At 46.9% G+C, this 17,902-nt stretch overlaps 1 protein-coding gene across 2 annotated transcripts; it reads left to right on the top strand.

The window, feature by feature from the left end:
- The first annotated feature begins 825 nt into the window (after positions 1 to 825).
- On the top strand, positions 826 to 16,500 carry CCT8 (chaperonin containing TCP1 subunit 8). 2 transcript variants are annotated; one of them, XM_083171831.1, is made up of 16 exons: positions 826 to 1,012; positions 5,883 to 5,973; positions 6,088 to 6,167; positions 6,268 to 6,417; positions 7,660 to 7,840; positions 7,926 to 7,987; positions 8,215 to 8,352; positions 9,153 to 9,331; positions 9,410 to 9,476; positions 10,918 to 11,005; positions 11,148 to 11,263; positions 12,708 to 12,779; positions 12,888 to 13,052; positions 13,168 to 13,287; positions 14,858 to 14,972; positions 16,290 to 16,500. In XM_083171831.1, exons 1-15 carry the CDS (start codon positions 953 to 955, stop codon positions 14,951 to 14,953), a joined length of 1,665 nt encoding a protein of 554 aa, XP_083027957.1. In that variant the 5' UTR covers positions 826 to 952; the 3' UTR covers positions 14,954 to 14,972; positions 16,290 to 16,500. The 2 variants fall into 2 exon arrangements, with proteins under 2 accessions (XP_083027957.1, XP_083027959.1); XM_083171833.1 differs by lacking the exon at positions 14,858 to 14,972 and having other exon boundaries at positions 831 to 1,012.
- The last annotated feature ends 1,402 nt before the right edge of the window (positions 16,501 to 17,902 follow it).

The raw sequence follows: 17,902 nt of genomic DNA, 5'->3' as shown, positions 1-17,902 counted from the left end.
ATACATAAGAGTTCAGTCTGCAGACTGCTCTTATTATAGACATCTAGAATTCCTCATATATGAACAGCAGAGTCACTGCTGATGCTGGTGATGGTGACACTGCGTATTAGAGATGGGTCATTCGCGAACGAAGCGGGTCTTTTGAATGGATCCCATAAAAGACTGAGGGAGCCGCCGATCCCAAAAAGGTGATCCGTTGTTCTTTTACTTTCAATTTAGTTTTTCATTACAATGCATTTGCCTGAGCTCAGCACTGCCACCTGTGGCAGTTGAGCTGTACTGGCTCAGGAGACTGAGTACAGTGCTGCGACTGCAAGTGAAAGAAAGAATAATAAGGCTGCTTATGCTAGGGATGGCCATCGGTGCAGACGCCATCGATGGTTGCCATCGATGGCGATTCTGCACCCAGCCATCTATCAGTGTTTTACTCGGTCATATACGTTCTTATTTGTTCAGCTCACTGTTTAAAAAAAAAAAAAAAGTAAAAAAAAAATGGCAATAAATGATTGTAAAACAAATTATGGTTCGCTATTATCAAATTACCCCTTCTTTCAAAGCGAACCGCCGACCCGCCTAAAAGATACGGATCTTTTCACTGACTGATCTGCTGCATTCCCAGTTATCTCTAGTGACCCGTTTTGCCCATCTCTACACACTGCGTATGTGACTAGAGCGGAGGCTTATGCTATGAATGATGAGTTGATGATGGGCGGAGCGATCACACCCTGAGCACATTGCCGCTGCCTAGCAGCATACAGGGCAAGTAGCCGCAGTCAGATCGCATCGATTCCCTCCCCTGCTGCCGCCGTATGGACTGAGCAGGCGCTTGGTATAGCCACTAGTGTGGGCTGGCGCGCAGAGCATTGTGGGTAGTCCCCGCCTCCCCCTGTCTTCTCCGCCGCCGGTAGTGTGCTCAACTCCCCTCTGTCTCCCCGCACACCGGTCCGCAAACATGGCGCTTCATGTCCCCAAGGCCCCGGGCTTTGCCCAGATGCTGAAAGATGGAGCCAAGGTAAGCGACGAGCCGGGTGAGGAGGGCGGAGCCGGGGACACGTGCGGCGTGGTGGAAGCTTCCAGAACACACAGCCTCCGGGCCCGGCGCCCATAGCCGGCACATGTCGCTATATAAGTGACACATCCGACTGTAGGGGGACAGAGGCGCTGTATTGTACACTCCCTTATATGGCTTGCCCCCACTCCCTTATACAGGCCCCTAGTACGGGACAATGGGGGCAGTGCCTCATGTATGGAGACTATGAGGGATGGTGTCTCATAACGGGGCAGTGCCTCATATAGAGGGACAATTAAGGATAGTGTCTCATAAGTGGGGAAGTGCCTCATATAGGGGACAATGAGGGTTAGTGCCTCATATAGGGGACAATGAAGGATAGTGTCTCATAATGGGGAAGTGCCTCATATAGGGGACAATTAAGGATAGTGTCTCATAAGGGGGGAAATGCCTCATATCAGGGACAATGAGGGATAGTGCCTCATATCAGGGACAATGAGGGATAGTGCCTCATATAGGGGACAATGAGGGATAGTGCCTCATAGGGGACAATGTAGTAGTACGTTTATTTATAAGGCGCCGCAAAGTGTCCGCAGCGCCGTACATAGCCAACAAAAAAAAAATTACAAGGTAACGTACAGGGTTTGTTGAAAAATACAGTATAAATAGGGGTATAGCTGGTAGAAATAAAATCAGCATCAGTTCAGAAGTAGGTGTCAAAATTGTCGAGGAGACTGAAGATGAAGTAGAGGAAGGCAAGAACAGGACAGGAGCACAGGTGAGGTAAAGAGGTAGGGTGAGTACGTGAGGCAGGAGGACCCTACTCATAAGAGTTAACATACTAAAAATAGGTGGGTGGACGAACGAAAAACAACAGGATAAGTGGGAACGGAGGCAGGATAGGAGGATCAAAAGAGGTTAGGAGGAGGGATAGTGTCTCACAATGAACGATAGTGTCTCATAATGAGGGATAGTGCCTCATATAGGGGACAATGAGGGATAGTGCCTCATAGGGGACAATGAGGGATAGTGCCTCATAGGGGACAATGAGGGATAGTGCCTCATATAGGGGACAATGAGGGATAGTGCCTCATATAGGGGACAATGAGGGGAAGTGCCTCATATAGGGGACAATGAGGGATAGTGCCTCATATAGGGGACAATGAGGGATAGTGCCTCATATAGGGGACAATGAGAGATAGTGTCTCATATAGGGGGAGTCCCTCATAGTTTGGCAATGGGGACAGTGCCTCATATAGGAAAACTAAGGTGGCAGTGCCTCAAAGGCAAACTATAGAGGAATACTGTATCATATAGGGGTAGAATGGGGGCAGGTCCTCATATTGGCAGACTATAGAGGGATAGTGTATCATATGGGGCTTAGTGCCTCATAGTGTTCACTCTAGCATTTAGAGCGGTCAGGGCACCGGGGGGCGGACTGGGCCCGCCAACGTCACCGCTGTGGGTGGTCCTGGGCCGCCTACGTCACAAGAAGGGCGTGCCCGGGCCGCGATGTCATCAAGGGGGCGTGCCCGGCCACCGCCATCATCAAGGGGGGCGGGCCTGGGCACCGCCGTCACCAAAGTGGGTGGGCCCAGCCTCTCCGCGCCGGGCATCGCCGTCTACAGGGGCGCTGGGCTTCCCCGTGAGACTGTTTTAGCGGGGCGCTGCTAGTGGGGCAGGGCACATTTTGCCCTTTAAAAATCGGGCAGGGCCTAGCGTGAACACTAACTTATATAGAGAGACTATATAGGGGATACTAGGGCAGATGTATCTGGCTACTATCTTCCATGTTACAGGCTGGGTTTGGCTGCCGCATTATCACCGGCCACTTTATCACGTCACCAGGCTTAATATATCTGCCATTAGTGGCTGTGTCTTCATAAAGAAGGACTATAAGGGGACCTTAGAGGATGGTGCCTCATGGGGGACACAGGATAACAGAAGACAGAGCCTCCTATAGGGGTTGGCAGAGAGTCAGTAGGTGAACAGCTGATTAGAGCCGCCATTTGCTCAAAGCAACCAATCAGATTGGCTATCATTTTTCAGGATACAGTAGGGAAATGATAAACAGAATCTTATTGGTTGCTATGGGCAACATCCCCTCTTTTCTGCTTGCAGTGGTAGTTATAGGCGCCCAAAAAACTGAATAGCTCCTGGTCATTTTATTCTGGAGCTGCAGGTGTGCAAAACAATGGAGCAGTGAGCAGAATTCATGAGACTACAGCCTACTCCGTCAGTAGGAACTGGTTATATCGCTTAAACTTGTATTTATGGCAATTTCGGTCCAGCCAGCAAAATTGTTTACTTTCCATTAACATTGAAGTACCCTTAAGCAATGGAGTCATGCAGTACTTACTGATGGCAGCATGCTAATTATTCAGCATCCAGTACTCAGCCACAGCAGCCCCAAGGGTAGCATCGCAGATGCTGCATCCTTGCTGAGCCAAGCACAGTAAAGGATCTATATCAGATATGTATCCAATTTCCATTGAAATCCTGAACACCCCTGATCGTGGCCACACACAGAACGATTGAGTCAACGATCAGAGGGTTTACTCAATTGTTCGGTGTGGCCCTGATCAGGGGTGTTCAGTGTCTGCCGCTCCACATCCCCACTGCTGGCAGACAGAGAGAAAGAGGGGCGGGCAGCCGCCCTATTAATTTGGAATGTCCTGCCAGCCACTGGTCTCTCTGACTATCAGTGGGGGGGTTGCCAGAGATGGGCGCTCATTCATCATACCTACACATGGAACGAAGTGGCCATGATCCTGCACAACTAGGGATGGCCATCATTGCCATCGATGGCAATTCTGCAACTGGCCATCGATAGTGCTAAACTATGCAATGGCTGACCATCGATATTTTTGCATATCGATGGTCATCCATTGTGTTTGATTGGCCTGTGGGACAATCAAAACACGGGGGCAGGGCTTTGCGGGTTTTGGGGGAGGGGCTATGTTCCGTGTCCCGGCACTTTGAAAAAAAAGCAAAACATCGTTTTGCTGTTCCATCTATGGAGGGAAACCATCTGGTTCTCCCCCATCGATGGTAAAAGTATTCGACATCGGCCATGAACCATCGATTATTTTGACTCATCGATGGTCATCCCTATGCACAACGGGTCAGTTTATCTTCCCACCTGCTGAAGGGATTAGCAGGCTCGAAGAACAACCTGTGGGCACCTACATCGGCTCGTCCTCAAGCACACACATGGTAAGTTTTTAAACGATTGGTCATTCCTGTCGGTTGGTCACGCCCATATCGTTTAAAAAAATCTTACTGTGTGTGGGCACCTTTAGACAGTTAAGGTCCAATCTCATGAGCCTATAGTAGTTTTACCTGTACCGATGTGGATTAGTGTTCTGGACCACACCGAGCTTCCCATTTACAAAATATACAACAACTACTTAGCAACAGGAGTGTGTTTTTTTTTTGTTTTGTGGGATAAATATTTCATTTATATCCCTTTACACCACCGCAAAAACCCGGGTCAGCAGCGGTGTAAATGGGTCAAGCCGAGTCCCTTTACATGGGACTTATACCCAGGACCTGACCTGGTTAGAACACGGCTATGACCTGGGTAGAGGACAGTGTAAACAGGTACGCCGGGTCCTTCGACCCGGCTCCTTTTTACATCAATGGTGGAATCCCAACCTGTGGACCGCTGTGTCGGCAGGTTGGACTGAGGGAACACACACTCTGAAGACAGCAGCGGAGGAGGTGAATGGATGCCTGTGAGCGCCATCCATTCACCTCCTGGCTGGGGGCAGCCCAACAGTTTACCTTGGTGCTGAGCTCGCTCCCAGCGGTGGTGATTGCGGTCCTGTCCTTGGAGAGGATGTCCTCTCCAAGTGTCGCCTCCGTCTACACTGCGGGTAGGCACTGCATTGTAAACAGTGAAAGTCCCGGATCCAACCTGGCTTGGATCCGTTTTCCAAATGTCAGGTCGGATCCGGGATTTTTGGTGTAAAAGGCATTTTATTTTTTTATAAACGTTTACTGGCCTGTAGTGAATCAATAATTAATACATTTAGACTATTCAGTGGGCAGACCTTTGTAGACTTGTGCCATATAATGGTTTGATAAATCTTCCTGGCAGCAGGGGCCTGGACTAGGGTGGCCAATCCCGGGATCGGGATCGGCGGGATCCCGGGATTTGGCCCCAATATTGCCGGGATTTGAATCCCGGGATTGGACCTTCCAATCCCGGGATTTCGGGATTAGATTAGTTTAATGCTGGGCAGCGTCTGAGCACTTGCTCAGAAGCTGCCCGGCTGCTCCTGAGTCCTGCGCCGGCTGTGCAGCTCAGACGCGCAGCGTGATGTGGTCAGAGGTCACGCTGCGCGTCACACTGTGCAGCCAACCGAACACGCCCCCGCACCGCCGTCGCTCTGTACAATTACTGGAGGCTGTTCGCTGAACTCGCCGCTGTGACCAGGACAAGGCATGATGACTGAGCGGCAGGGAGAGGTCAGGCGGCGAGTGAGTTGTGACACTGTAGGTGCAGCACTGCGGACTGCGCAGCGTGACCTATGGGTCACGCTGCGCAGGCCGCAGCACTGAACCTGTTCCCCGCCCGACTTCTCCCGGCTGCACAGTGTAGTGACACACTGACCTCCCTCTGGCATCACACCCACAGCCTGCCTCCATTCCGCTGTCGCCTGCCCCACTTAAAGTAAGGCAACGTGGGGGGGGGGGGGGGTGGTGGTTTTCTTTTAAGGATGCCAATCCCGGAATCCCGGGATTGAGCATTTTTCAATCCCGATTTCCGGGATTTAAAAAATGCCCCGGGATTGGCATCCCTAGCCTGGACAATCTTCCTTTTATACACTTCTTTATATGTTGGCTTAATGCCATTATTTATTTTCAGCACTATTCTGGCCTAGAAGAAGCGGTCTATCGGAACATCCAGGCCTGTAAGGAACTTGCCCAGACTACCCGCACAGCCTACGGACCAAATGGTACGTTACCAGCAGCTGTTCTCTCTGTGTGTGTGTGTGTCTGGTCAAGGTGATGGCTTAGTTATTGGGCTTTTGAACCTGATATAACACTGTACTGTTATGCACTTGTTTCAGGGATGAACAAAATGGTCATCAATCACTTGGAGAAACTTTTTGTGACCAATGATGCAGCTACTATCATCCGTGAGCTGGAGGTCAGTGAGTCCCGAATCTTCTGTTCCCTTATTATGGACTTATACAATGGGTGTTTACTGTATTACCTATTTATGAATGGAATTTTTTTTTTTTTATTAGGTCCAGCACCCAGCTGCAAAGATGGTTGTCATGGCATCACACATGCAGGAGCAGGAAGTTGGCGATGGCACTAACTTTGTGCTGGTTTTAGCTGGTGCCCTCCTTGAGCTGGGAGAGGAGCTTCTCAGAATGGGGCTCTCTGTGTCTGAGGTAAGTCTTTCATCTTACATGCTCCTTTACAGTTTTAGCAGTCTTACATTCTGTTTCAAATCCCCTTGTCTCAATAGGGAATTTACAGTTAAATGGTTATCCTTGGGTTTTAAGCTGGGTACACATTAGATCAGGCTTGGCCAAACCTGTCCTCAGGCAACCTGTGGATCTATAGTAGGAATGAATGCAGCAGGTTTGAAAATGTGACAGTTAGTAATGACTACAGCTGTGCACCAGCTAGGTGACCTGGGGAATGTGACAGCTAGTAATGACTACAGCTGTGCACCAGCTAGGTGACCTGGGGAATGTGACAGTTAGTAATGACTACAGCTGTGCACCAGCTAGGTGACCTGGGGAATGTGACAGTTAGTAATGACTACAGCTGTGCCCCAGCTAGGTGACCTGGGGAATGTGACAGTTAGTAATGACTACACCTGTGCACCACCTGTGCACCAGCTAGGTGACCTGGGGAATGTGACAGTTAGTAATGACTACAGCTGTGGACTGTTGGTAGATCTCGAGGACTGGTTTGTCCAGCCCTGCAATAGATGATATTTTGGACGCAATGTCTAATGTGTATCCCCAATCGCACATTCATGACGGTTGTTTTCTAGGTTGTCCCTTTGCACTCTAATAGAACAAGCCAGGAAATTATGGGATGCAGTATAATGATATATCATGCGATGGGTGTGGTATTAACACACCGACAGTCAGGATTTTGACAGTAATTAGCCCGACGTCAGAATCCCAACTTCCGGGACTCAGACAGCGGGGCGAGTGAAACAAAGCCCCATGCTGGCTCGCCACGTTCGCCGCCTATTTTATTCTCCCCGTATGGGGGTCGTGGACCCCCACGAGGGAGAATAGCCGCTGCCCGTCTGTCGGGATTACGAGGTCGGTGTAATGACTGTCAGAATCCCGACTGCCGGTCAGTCATCCGGGACCCCATACGATAGCACTATGTTCAATGTTTATGGGATGGCCAGTGTATGGTTACATCTGTCAGCCCGGGAACCACATCGCTATGTGTATAGCCAGCTGTATATCTGTATAGTAAGCGCATGTAGTTGTAAAGCACCCTTGTCTTGGCCATAAAGTATTTATCAAATCTAATGTTTAATATCAGATGTAAAGTGTGGAAAGGTTTGTTACACCCTCTCTCACGTTCATATAAGACCTGTATCTAATACAACGACATGTCCTTTTTGAGTTATGTATTGAGATATCATTGTGTGTGTGCAGGTGATTGAGGGCTATGAAAAGGCCTGTAAGAAAGCGTTGGAGATTCTCCCTGACCTGGTCTGCAGCTCCGCCAAGAACCTGCATGACATTGACGAAGTCTCCTCCCTCCTGCAGACCCCCATAATGAGCAAGCAATACGGCAATGAGTTGTTTCTGTCTAAGCTCATCGCTCAGGCCTGTGGTAAGAGCTGATAAGAAGGCTTTTTGTTGCACTTTATAAGGAGCTAATTCTCAGACTAATATTTATTTTCTTCCTTTTCGGATAGTTTCCATCCTTCCCGATTCTGGGAACTTTAATGTAGATAACATCAGGGTTTGCAAAATTTTGGTAAGTCCGGCATACGTTATTCCCCTTAGTATGTTTTGAGCTATGAGCCATTACAAAGCGGTGTCTGCAGTTTGGGTGACTGGGTTTACAGTGCCGTTGGTATTAAATAGCATTTGCTTTTCAAAGCACAGATTAGTACGTCCAGCCCGCAATTGTTTATCATACAGCGGCATCTGGAATGTATTTTCGTACAGTCCTCAGGTTGACAGAAGCTTCTCTCACTCCAGGGTTCTGGCATCTGTGCATCATCCGTTTTGCATGGGATGGTCTTCAAGAAGGAAACGGAGGGGGACGTCACATCCGTAAAAGATGCCAAAATCGCAGTGTTCTCCTGTCCTTTTGATGGCACGATCACAGAAACAAAGGTGCGTCTTCTTTCCCTGCAGAGAAATACACCACTTTCTTTTTTCCCTTGATAGAAGCCCTCTTTTTTTACTTGACAGCTGGTGCGCCCCCTTCTGGGCAGTCAGAGCTGCAGTCATGTACTAACTCCCCGCCGTTCATAGTGATCAGCAGAGTAGACAGTATGGGAATAGAGTCTACAAGGGACAGCTGCAGAATGCTGGCCTGTATTATGTGGAAACTGTGACGGCTCCGCTGCCGGTCACTCGTGGTCACCTGTTTGACGTTTCCTGCTCCCCACCCCCACATACGGCTATATGCTGTTTAGCCAAAAGGAACACCAGAATGCTATTCATAAGGAACTGTGATTGTAGACTCCGTAGTCCTTAAAACCTAGTAACCGTGTGGCCGGCATTATTTTGAGCCCCAATATATTTTCCATATCTATCTTCTGATAACTAAGTGATTGGTAGAATGTGTTATGTTAATTAGCATGAAATCTATTGTAGAAGTCTACACACATCTGAGCAACCTATTAGGGGCCTCTTAATACTAAGCGGTGGAGAGGGAGTACCAGCCAATCAGCTCTTACTACCATGTTACAGGTTTGAAAAATAACAGGAGCTGATTGGTTGGCACTCTGGGGTAGATGTATTGTACCCAATGCGAACCAGTAGCGCCGAGATGTATGACCATCTTGGATAATGGATTGGCGGAGGGAAATAAACGACCCCACTCTGGCGATTCCTGCTGCACAGTGCGTCAATGGTAGATCACCATTGCCTAGAACAATGTACTGTATTCCTATGTCTTTAACAAACAGGGCACCGTTCTAATCAACAACGCACAAGAACTGATGAACTTCAGCAGAGGGGAAGAGAACCTGATGGAAGCGCAGGTGAAGGCTATAGCTGAGGCCGGTGCCAACATTATCGTCACAGGTGGCAAGGTGGCAGACATGGCATTGCACTATGCCAACAAGTACAACCTTATGCTGATCAGGTACGGGCTCTCACCATACAGGTAGTAGTGCTGTCTCTTCCCCGTGCTGGTAGTGAGATTGTGTCTCTGTTGCTGCAGGCTAAATTCCAAATGGGATTTGAGGAGACTGTGTAAGACTGTCTGCGCCACAGCCTTGCCGAGACTGGTAAGTGACCGTATATACTGTGTATGAAATAGTGATCTGTCAGTCAACCTCAGGTCAGGATGTGCCATGGGGATCTCTGCGATGGGCAGAAATTAGTCAGTTGGTGCTTTGACCAGGAGAAGTTGCTAACCTATGTGGTGGTCTTCCCTGATTGTCGAGACTAGGTTGTGGTGCATAGGGAAGATGAGGCTAAAGCTGCCCATACACGCTGCTAAGCGCGCTGAGCCGATGTGTGCTTTGAGGTGCGCGCTCCCGCGCACATCATCGCACAGTACAAAAAGTATGTGCTTGCACATACTTTTTGTACTTAGGTTTCCTCAAATTGCATCGCATTGCATGCACATGCAATGCAATGTGATCCCTGCTATTGCAGGCCACAACGCACGCCCGCATCGGGACGTGTATGGGCTGCTTTATACCTCATAGGACATTATCTAATTGTTATTGATAACTATAGGGTACATGTATGAAGCTTGGAGCAGTGGTAGCTATCCCCATCAAGAACGTTATGTGCAAGGTGACAATGCTCCAGCCAATCACCTCCTATCTTCCCATTTACATATTGTAGCTGATTGGCTGGGGCATTATCACCTTGCACATAACGGTGTTTATGGAGATACCACTGCTCCAAGCTTCATACATTACCCCTATGTCACTGCAGGTGAAGGGCTCTCCCGGACCATGATTCTGGGCAGTGCAGGCAACCAATCCTACAGTCTGTGTCTCCCATCTTTGGTAGAAAATGCCAAACACATTTATTTTGCCAATTCGCTACTGTGCCTAATGTTCCAGCAAAAGCACTTTAAGCCTTCACCCCCTTATTATAGGGTTACTTATAGACCACTTTAATTTAGTTGAGTACATAAGTTCTCAAATGATCTTTCACACAGTAGAGGTGCTACAGATTTGCCCATCACTTATTATCTATCTAATCTATTTTAGTACGTGAGTCTCCGAAACACTGCCATCTGCTGACAGACAGTGAAACTACATCTTTCTCACACATGCACAAACACAGAAGGTAGCAGACTAGCTTTCGAAGCTTTTGCTTGGAGCGGGCTTACTAGTGGTTTATAAAACAATAATTTTAGTTTACACAATTTATGTGTGGGTAATGTGTAGCGTTGGCTCCATTTCTGGTCTCTGGTCGGGGCCCTAGAAATGTTCCGGAGTACCCCAGGACAGTGCTGATCCCACTTACACACAAGTCCCTGTTGACATTGCCCCATCTTGCCACTGGTATGTATCCATCCACACAACCAGAGCCACGGATTAGGGCTTTGGCACCCGTGGTACGGCCACCTTTGGCGTTTTGTTTGCATTACTGTGAAGTGTAACACTTTACCCCATTACCAGTAAGGGGGGTGGTGACAAGTGGGTTCTGCAGGGTGCATCTCAACTGGCAGTGACTGGAATGTACAATGCTTTTCCCATTTTATAGACCCCTCCTACTTTAGAGGAAATGGGACATTGTGACAATGTGTACTTGTCAGAAGTCGGGGACACGCAAGTTATTGTATTTAAACACGGTAAGTGTCCTACGTAATGGATGACGTCGGCGTCTTCTGTAATCGGCTGCTTATGTCTAATTCCTGCCAATCTGGGAACTGCTCCTGCTGGAGGGTTTCTCTCTTTATAATACGGTGATCCAGTCTGTGTGTGTGTGTTTAGAAAAGGAGGATGGTGCCATAGCAACCATTATCATACGGGGTTCTACAGACAACCTCATGGATGACGTGGAACGGGCAGTGGATGATGCCGTTAACACTTTCAAAGTTCTCACGCGGGTGAGTAAATGTTGCGCATTTCCTTATGAAGCTCGGGGCAGGTGTACTAAGCCTGATAGAGTGATCATGCAAAAGCCAATCTGCTCCTAACTGTCATTTGCATACCCACCCTGTATCTTGGCAGTTAGGAGCTGATTGGCTGGTGCGGTATCACCTTCCTCTTGAACTGTTCACCAGGCTGACATCTGCCCCGTAATATAATTTTTAGATAAAGAAAAAGTACTCTCTTTTGCCGGGGGCACTGCTTTTGAAAATAGTTTTTAAAACTTAGCTTTTAATATTTCGAAAATTTATTTAAGAATAAAACGGACACACGTTGACGCTAACAATACATATAATAAACATTAAATAAAAGTGCATAGCACTCTTGCGGTGCTTGCACTAGCCTTCGCTTATACAGCAAGTATTGTTTAAATCAATTGTGTAGTGTGTGCAGAAAATTCAACATTCACACTAAATACTTGTGTAATAAGGGAGTAGCACATTTCATTATTAATTGGACATCTCTGGATATCCAAAAGCAACAAGCTGCGAAATATCTGAGTTGTCACAGTATTTCCAAGAAAGATTAAGAGCAAATCATGACATTAATTACAAAGTCTCCTGATACTGTCTGATTTCTCCACGGATATAGACCCTATATCACCCTATCTGTGGCAGAATTTAGTCAAAGATTGCACATACCGTCTAATCACTTAATTGAAAGGTACCATATACCAAGATTGATGACAGTATGAATCAACAGAAAAAGACAATTTAGGTTTAAATACCTAAATAGGTTTATTTAAACCTATTTATGCCGGTCTAAGTGGCCCACCCAGCCGCCTGGCGGCTTTGCCGGGAGTAAAGTACAGGGGTATTCAAGCGAGAGGTCGGTAGTTCTCCCGAGATTCCTCTTAATCAACAATAGCCGGAGACTGTCAGTCCTATTCAGCGGCAGCCGCTGGAGCGTGGGACGGCTGCAGCAGGACAATTTGTAAGAGAAATTTTTACATATGGCTCCCCATATAAATGGTCCTTGGTACAAAAAAGGTTCCCCACCCCTACGCTATACTATAACCAAATGTCCAGTAAAGGTGCGGGACAATATTTGACACTGCAATTTTAGATATTTTGTTTTCCCCTTTAACTCCCTGGAGCCCAGAATGTTTTGTAGGTTTTTTGTTTTCCTATATTTCTGTGATGTTTCGACTATACAAGATTGTATACATTATAGTCAAAATAGCCTGCTGTATACACCGCAATATGCAGTAATATTTCTTCTGCTTTTGCCTATATAATGAAAATTGAAAGTCCATATGGTACCATGTATATGCACTTTTTAGTTGTAGTAGTAAACCTCTAAATAACAAGCACAGAGTGAATCAGCCATCCTGTATAATAAACAGCTGCATAATAAAATACGCGTTCCCTTATGTTCTTTGTCTTTCCTGTCTTACTAAAGGATAAGCGCCTCTTACCTGGTGGGGGAGCCACAGAGATTGAGTTGGCGAAACAAATAACGTCTTATGGGGAGGTAAGTGGGGTCTGCACGTTTTTCAGTTATTTATCTTTATTGTTTGTGTCTACCCCAAGCTTAGTGTATAGATAACGGACGTAACGTCCACCTGATCTCTCCTCTCAGACCTGTCCGGGACTGGACCAGTACGCCATCAAGAAGTTTGCGGAAGCGTTTGAGGCTGTTCCCAGAGCTCTTGCCGAGAACTCTGGGGTGAAAGCTAATGAGGTGATCTCCAAGCTGTATGCAATGCATCAGGAGGGGAACAAGAATGTGGGCTTTGATATAGAGGTATGTCTGAGTCCTGTCCTCCCTATAACGTAAGCTGGAGCAAGCAGCTGCACTTCTTTGCCTGCGCACAGCCCATAGCCTGTGTAATTGTTGTAATTCCTTCCTGTGATTCCAGGCTGAGACCGCTGCAGTGAAAGACATGCTGGAAAGTAGCATCTTTGACGCTTACCTTGTCAAATTTTGGGGGATAAAGCTGGCTACCAATGCTGCGGTGACTGTGCTGCGAGTAGATCAGGTACGTGTGTAGCTTGCAGTGATACATATTCGTACGTCCGGTATGGACACCTACTTGCAGTTGGCTGCTGATGCTCTAAATCTACTTTTTTTTTTTTTTTAATGTACTGGTGTCCAATCACTTCTCAGGCGTGTTTAAAAGCAGATACTGGGGGGGGGGGGGGGGGGGGGCAGATGTATGGAGGAGAAGTGAACCATGGCAACCAATCTGCGCTGAAATAACGGCTTCAATTTGCATCCTATAAAATTAAACAGAGCAGCTGATTGGTTACCATAGGCAACTTCACAACTGGCTCACTTCTTCCTTTATCACTGCTTCATACATCTGCCCCAATGTCTGTATTCAGAGTAGCGATGTGTCAAATGCCAATTTAATTATCCTTTTATTTATAATGCACCTCAGTGTTTGTCTAGCTCTGCACATGGAGAATTCCAGTAACACGAATAAACACAATACTATATAAAAAGGGGATCAAATGGACTAAACCGGTGTAATAATTGTACCAGAACCTGAGATGGTTAATAACTGGAGCAGCGGTTTCCCCCCCCGTGCCGGGGATGGGCAGACTGAATTAGTGGACACAGGAGAGACAGGGATAGTGCAGGATGAGAGTCGGCACCAGAAATATGCAGGAGTGGGAGGAGAAAAAAGACAGTCTAGGACAGTGATGGCTAACCTTGACACTCCAGCTGTTAAACTACACATCCCAGCATGACCAAATAGCAAAACTGTAGCAGAGCATGCTGGGATGTGTAGTTCAATAACAGCTGGAGTGTCAAGGTTAGCCATCACTGGTCTAGGAAGAGCAGAGAAAGGGGTGTGGCTTAAGGAGAATGTGCAGTGATGAAGGGCTTTATGGTGAGAAGCCTAAACTGTGGAAACGGGAACTGTAGGGGAACGGGAACCAAGGATGGAGTTTAAAAAGACGAAAAGGTTGAATCAAAACTGAGAGATGGATAAGGGAAGCAACAGAGTGAGAGGCAGGAGGGATGAAGTAAGATGTTGGTCATCCAGAAAACAGCCTTGGATGGCAGGAGAGAGGCTGAAGTTAGCATTATGTGGGAAGAGGGACCATGGAGGCCCAGGGATTACAGTGGGATCATATTAAATCACAGGTTCTCAAACAGTGCATGTTTTTCAGGGGTCTCGCAGAATCACAAGTGAAATAATTAGCTCCACCCTTTAATGAATGCACCTGCCAGGTAACCTGGAAACAGTGTGGGAACACCGAGTTTGAGAACCCATCTATTAGATATTGAACTTAAGAAAGCACTGGGACAGGCCTAAGTGCGCAGGTGGAAGGCCAGAGGTTATTCTTGTTGCTCTGGGATATCACACTGCCCTCTTCATACCTTGTGGTGATTGGGTGACCGCTATTTCTCCTCTACTGTGATTGGGGGATGAGCACCAAGCCCCTAAATAGTCTAATCTCTAGAACTTCTGTAGGGATTCCGGTTTGTTCCGTGTATGTTTGCTATGATCCGTTTTGATCCCTTCGCAGCAGGGTGTTCATGTTGAATCTGTTATGGTTTTCATTCTGTTCACACTGAACTGTGTAAAACGCTTGTAGATTATTATGGCAAAAGCAGCTGGCGGACCACGAGCCCCTAAACAGCAAGGACACTGGGATAAGGATGACTGGCAGGATGAGCCGGAGACATATTAGGTCTTATGTGAAAGAGCAGGTGCCAACTTTGTACGCTGCACGGACTGCCACACTGCATGGGCACACTCGCACCACCTTACTAACAGCCTGGTTTGGGTTTTGTGTGTGTGTAAGAGAAATAACCAACACTGAGAGAACACTGTATAACCACTTTCGTAGTGCTCAGGCAGCTGTGGCCTGGTGATTGTGGCTTACACTGCGCCCTGTACACATTCATTACAACAGTCCGGAACCCTGGAACCTGACCTATTATCCTCTTGGTCTGAAGTGAAGATTACAATAAATATCCTTTCTCTGTCGGCCTGTTGTGGATCACTAGACCAGCAGCGTCTGTCACTCAGCGGCGGGGAGCGAAATCCCAGGCAGCTACGGGGGAGTGGTGAGGCGGCAGGCTCCGTCAGAACGGGGCACTTGAGCGTCTCGTGCGTGTGACCCCTTCTGGCGATTGGTGCAGGCTGGTGGATGGCGATTCTATCGCCAGGAGCAGCTCTGACGGGAGCTGTTCCATCTGTAGCTAGTTTGTGACAAGAGCCACGATTGGTGGCAGAATGGCCTAGTTATAACACATGTAATAGTCCTTTCACATAGCAGAATTTCCCCACTAAATCTTCAATAAAACCTTCTAGAATGGTCTGCTGTGTATTGTGGACAGTTTGTACATCGCTCTGATATAAGCGGTAGGCATTCTTCACTTACCTATCTTTTGTAATTTATTGGTGATTCCCAGTGAGTGCCCCTATTTTTCATATGGAAACTGGATAGACCTGGATTATCTGTGTTTGTCCTCTGGCATTAGGGGAGGCCAGCTGGATTTCGGACAAAGCTGATGTTGGAGAACGAACACTCCTGGGATTTGGGTATATGGTAGCAATAGTTCCTAATGAGCTTAAAAGCTCTGTTTTTCTATTTTGGTAGCCTCGGACTCCCCCTTTACAGGTGCTTCGTAAAGCCAGGGTGTCACTGACATTTGGGGGGGGGCACAGGAGTGATCATGTGCCCAATTCTGCCAAAATATTACAGCGCATCATCGGGCCCGATGGCATTTTAAAGTGTCTGCCGGACGTGATTGGTCAGTTCTGTATTCTAGAACAGAGAAGCACCAGAATAATTGTCTGTTCTACTTAGTGTCAGAGAGGGGTTAGTTAATGTTCTCCTGTGGCATCAAGGCAAATCAAACCCATGGATATTTCACGTAATGGGAAACCTAGCCGGCTTTCCCATGAGTCCGGTTCACATGTGTATGATAAGGACTTAATACTTTGGTCCGCAGTAGTTGGAATGTTGCATGCGGTGAAGGAGATGTGACTGTTGTGTAACTATCTTTCTGCTCCAACAGATAATCATGGCAAAGCCCTCAGGAGGGCCCAAACCACCAACGGGAAAAAAGGACTGGGACGACGACCAAAACGATTGAGCACCACTGGCGATATTTATCTGTTTTTTCATTACGGATTGTCTGATTATTGTATGTTATGACTGCTCAAGCGGTCTAAGGTTTTGTTCACTTAAGTTAAAAATACTGTACAATAAAATCCAAACTCCTTCTAGTTCTGTAGGTTTTTCTTCTTCCTGAAGTTGGTTTAAACCCGATAAGTTTTTTATAACTTTGATTTCTAAACTTCCAAGGTGGGGGCGAAACTGGTACAAACAACTTGCTGATAGTTTAGAACAGAGGGCCTCAAACTATTTTGCTCTGGGACCCCATCAGACTATACAAATAATGACAGGACCCCAGCAAGTTACTGCAAAACGTCGTCGCATCACATGTGTAGTCAGCAGACAGCACATACATGGCAGCATTGTGAAGGCACAACATGATGGGAGGAGTCTGATATACCATAACACATCACATGTGTAGTCAGCAGACAGCACATACATGGCAGCATTGTGAAGGCACAACATGATGGGAGGAGTCTAACCTAACAGACAATCCAACTGATCAGACTCCTTGAATCACTGACTGAGATTAGAAAACAAAATCAGCCTGATGGTCAGCAACATGTAGTCAGGGCCCACAGTTTGAGAACCGCTGGTTTAGAATGACCCCTTACAACCTGTGGTTATGTGACCTTCAGACTAATGTGTTTTTACCAGCTTTGAATAAAACAGGCAGGATTGGGTTTGTTCCTCGGGTGCCCCTGTTTTTAGTAATCAGCCCAACAAAGATTATCCGTGTCTGAAATCAGTGGAGTGGAGTGCTCAATATTGATTGGAAGATGAGCAAATTATCCCAATAGGTATAAGCATTTCCTAATGTAGACACTAGGTAATGGGAAACTGTGCTTGCTGTTAAATCCTCTGATTTCGGAGACGGATGTGGCCAAGGCATATAATAGTGGAGGCTTGTGAAGGTGTGCGGAGAGCATTTGTACCTAGGACAACCACACTAGCCTGTTCTGTGCTAGGCAGAGGTTGCATTGCTCTCTAGGGTTACTTTAATAAAGGTGCTAAAAAGGAAGAGGTGATATTGTCCATAGCAACCATTAGGATGTCAATTTTTCTTTTGCATCCTAGAAAATGATAGACCGCATTTGATTTTGTTGCTATGCAATTTTTATCTTTTTCTTATAGATATAGTAAATTTACCTATGACTCCCAAAAAGGACTAGGATGGGTCCATTGGTTCTAGTTTTACAAAGATCGATGTGGAGCTGTTCATGTTAAGCTTATCTAGTACCAAAGAATGGATGACTCGGCCGAATTCTAACCCTTGTACTCTGCTGCATTAGTAAAGTTAGTAAGTAAAATACAGCTTAAACAATATGGAATATGGGTGGCTGACATACACAAGATCCACAGGACATGAGTTTTCACGATTTATTGGGACTTTCATCCACGTGGACTCCGGCACTGAGTGGTCTACATGCTCAGGTCTCGACCTGAAGAAAAGGTGAAACACATGTTGGCCTTTCCGTGTGTTGACCTTCCTAGACATTGTCTGTGTACCAC

The sequence above is a fragment of the Crinia signifera genome, chromosome 2, assembly GCF_055691185.1.
Source record: "Crinia signifera chromosome 2, ASM5569118v1, whole genome shotgun sequence".
Lineage (NCBI taxonomy): Eukaryota > Metazoa > Chordata > Amphibia > Anura > Myobatrachidae > Crinia > Crinia signifera.
The sequence above is the reverse complement of the archived record's forward strand: the minus strand, read 5'-3'. Positions and strand labels throughout refer to the sequence as shown.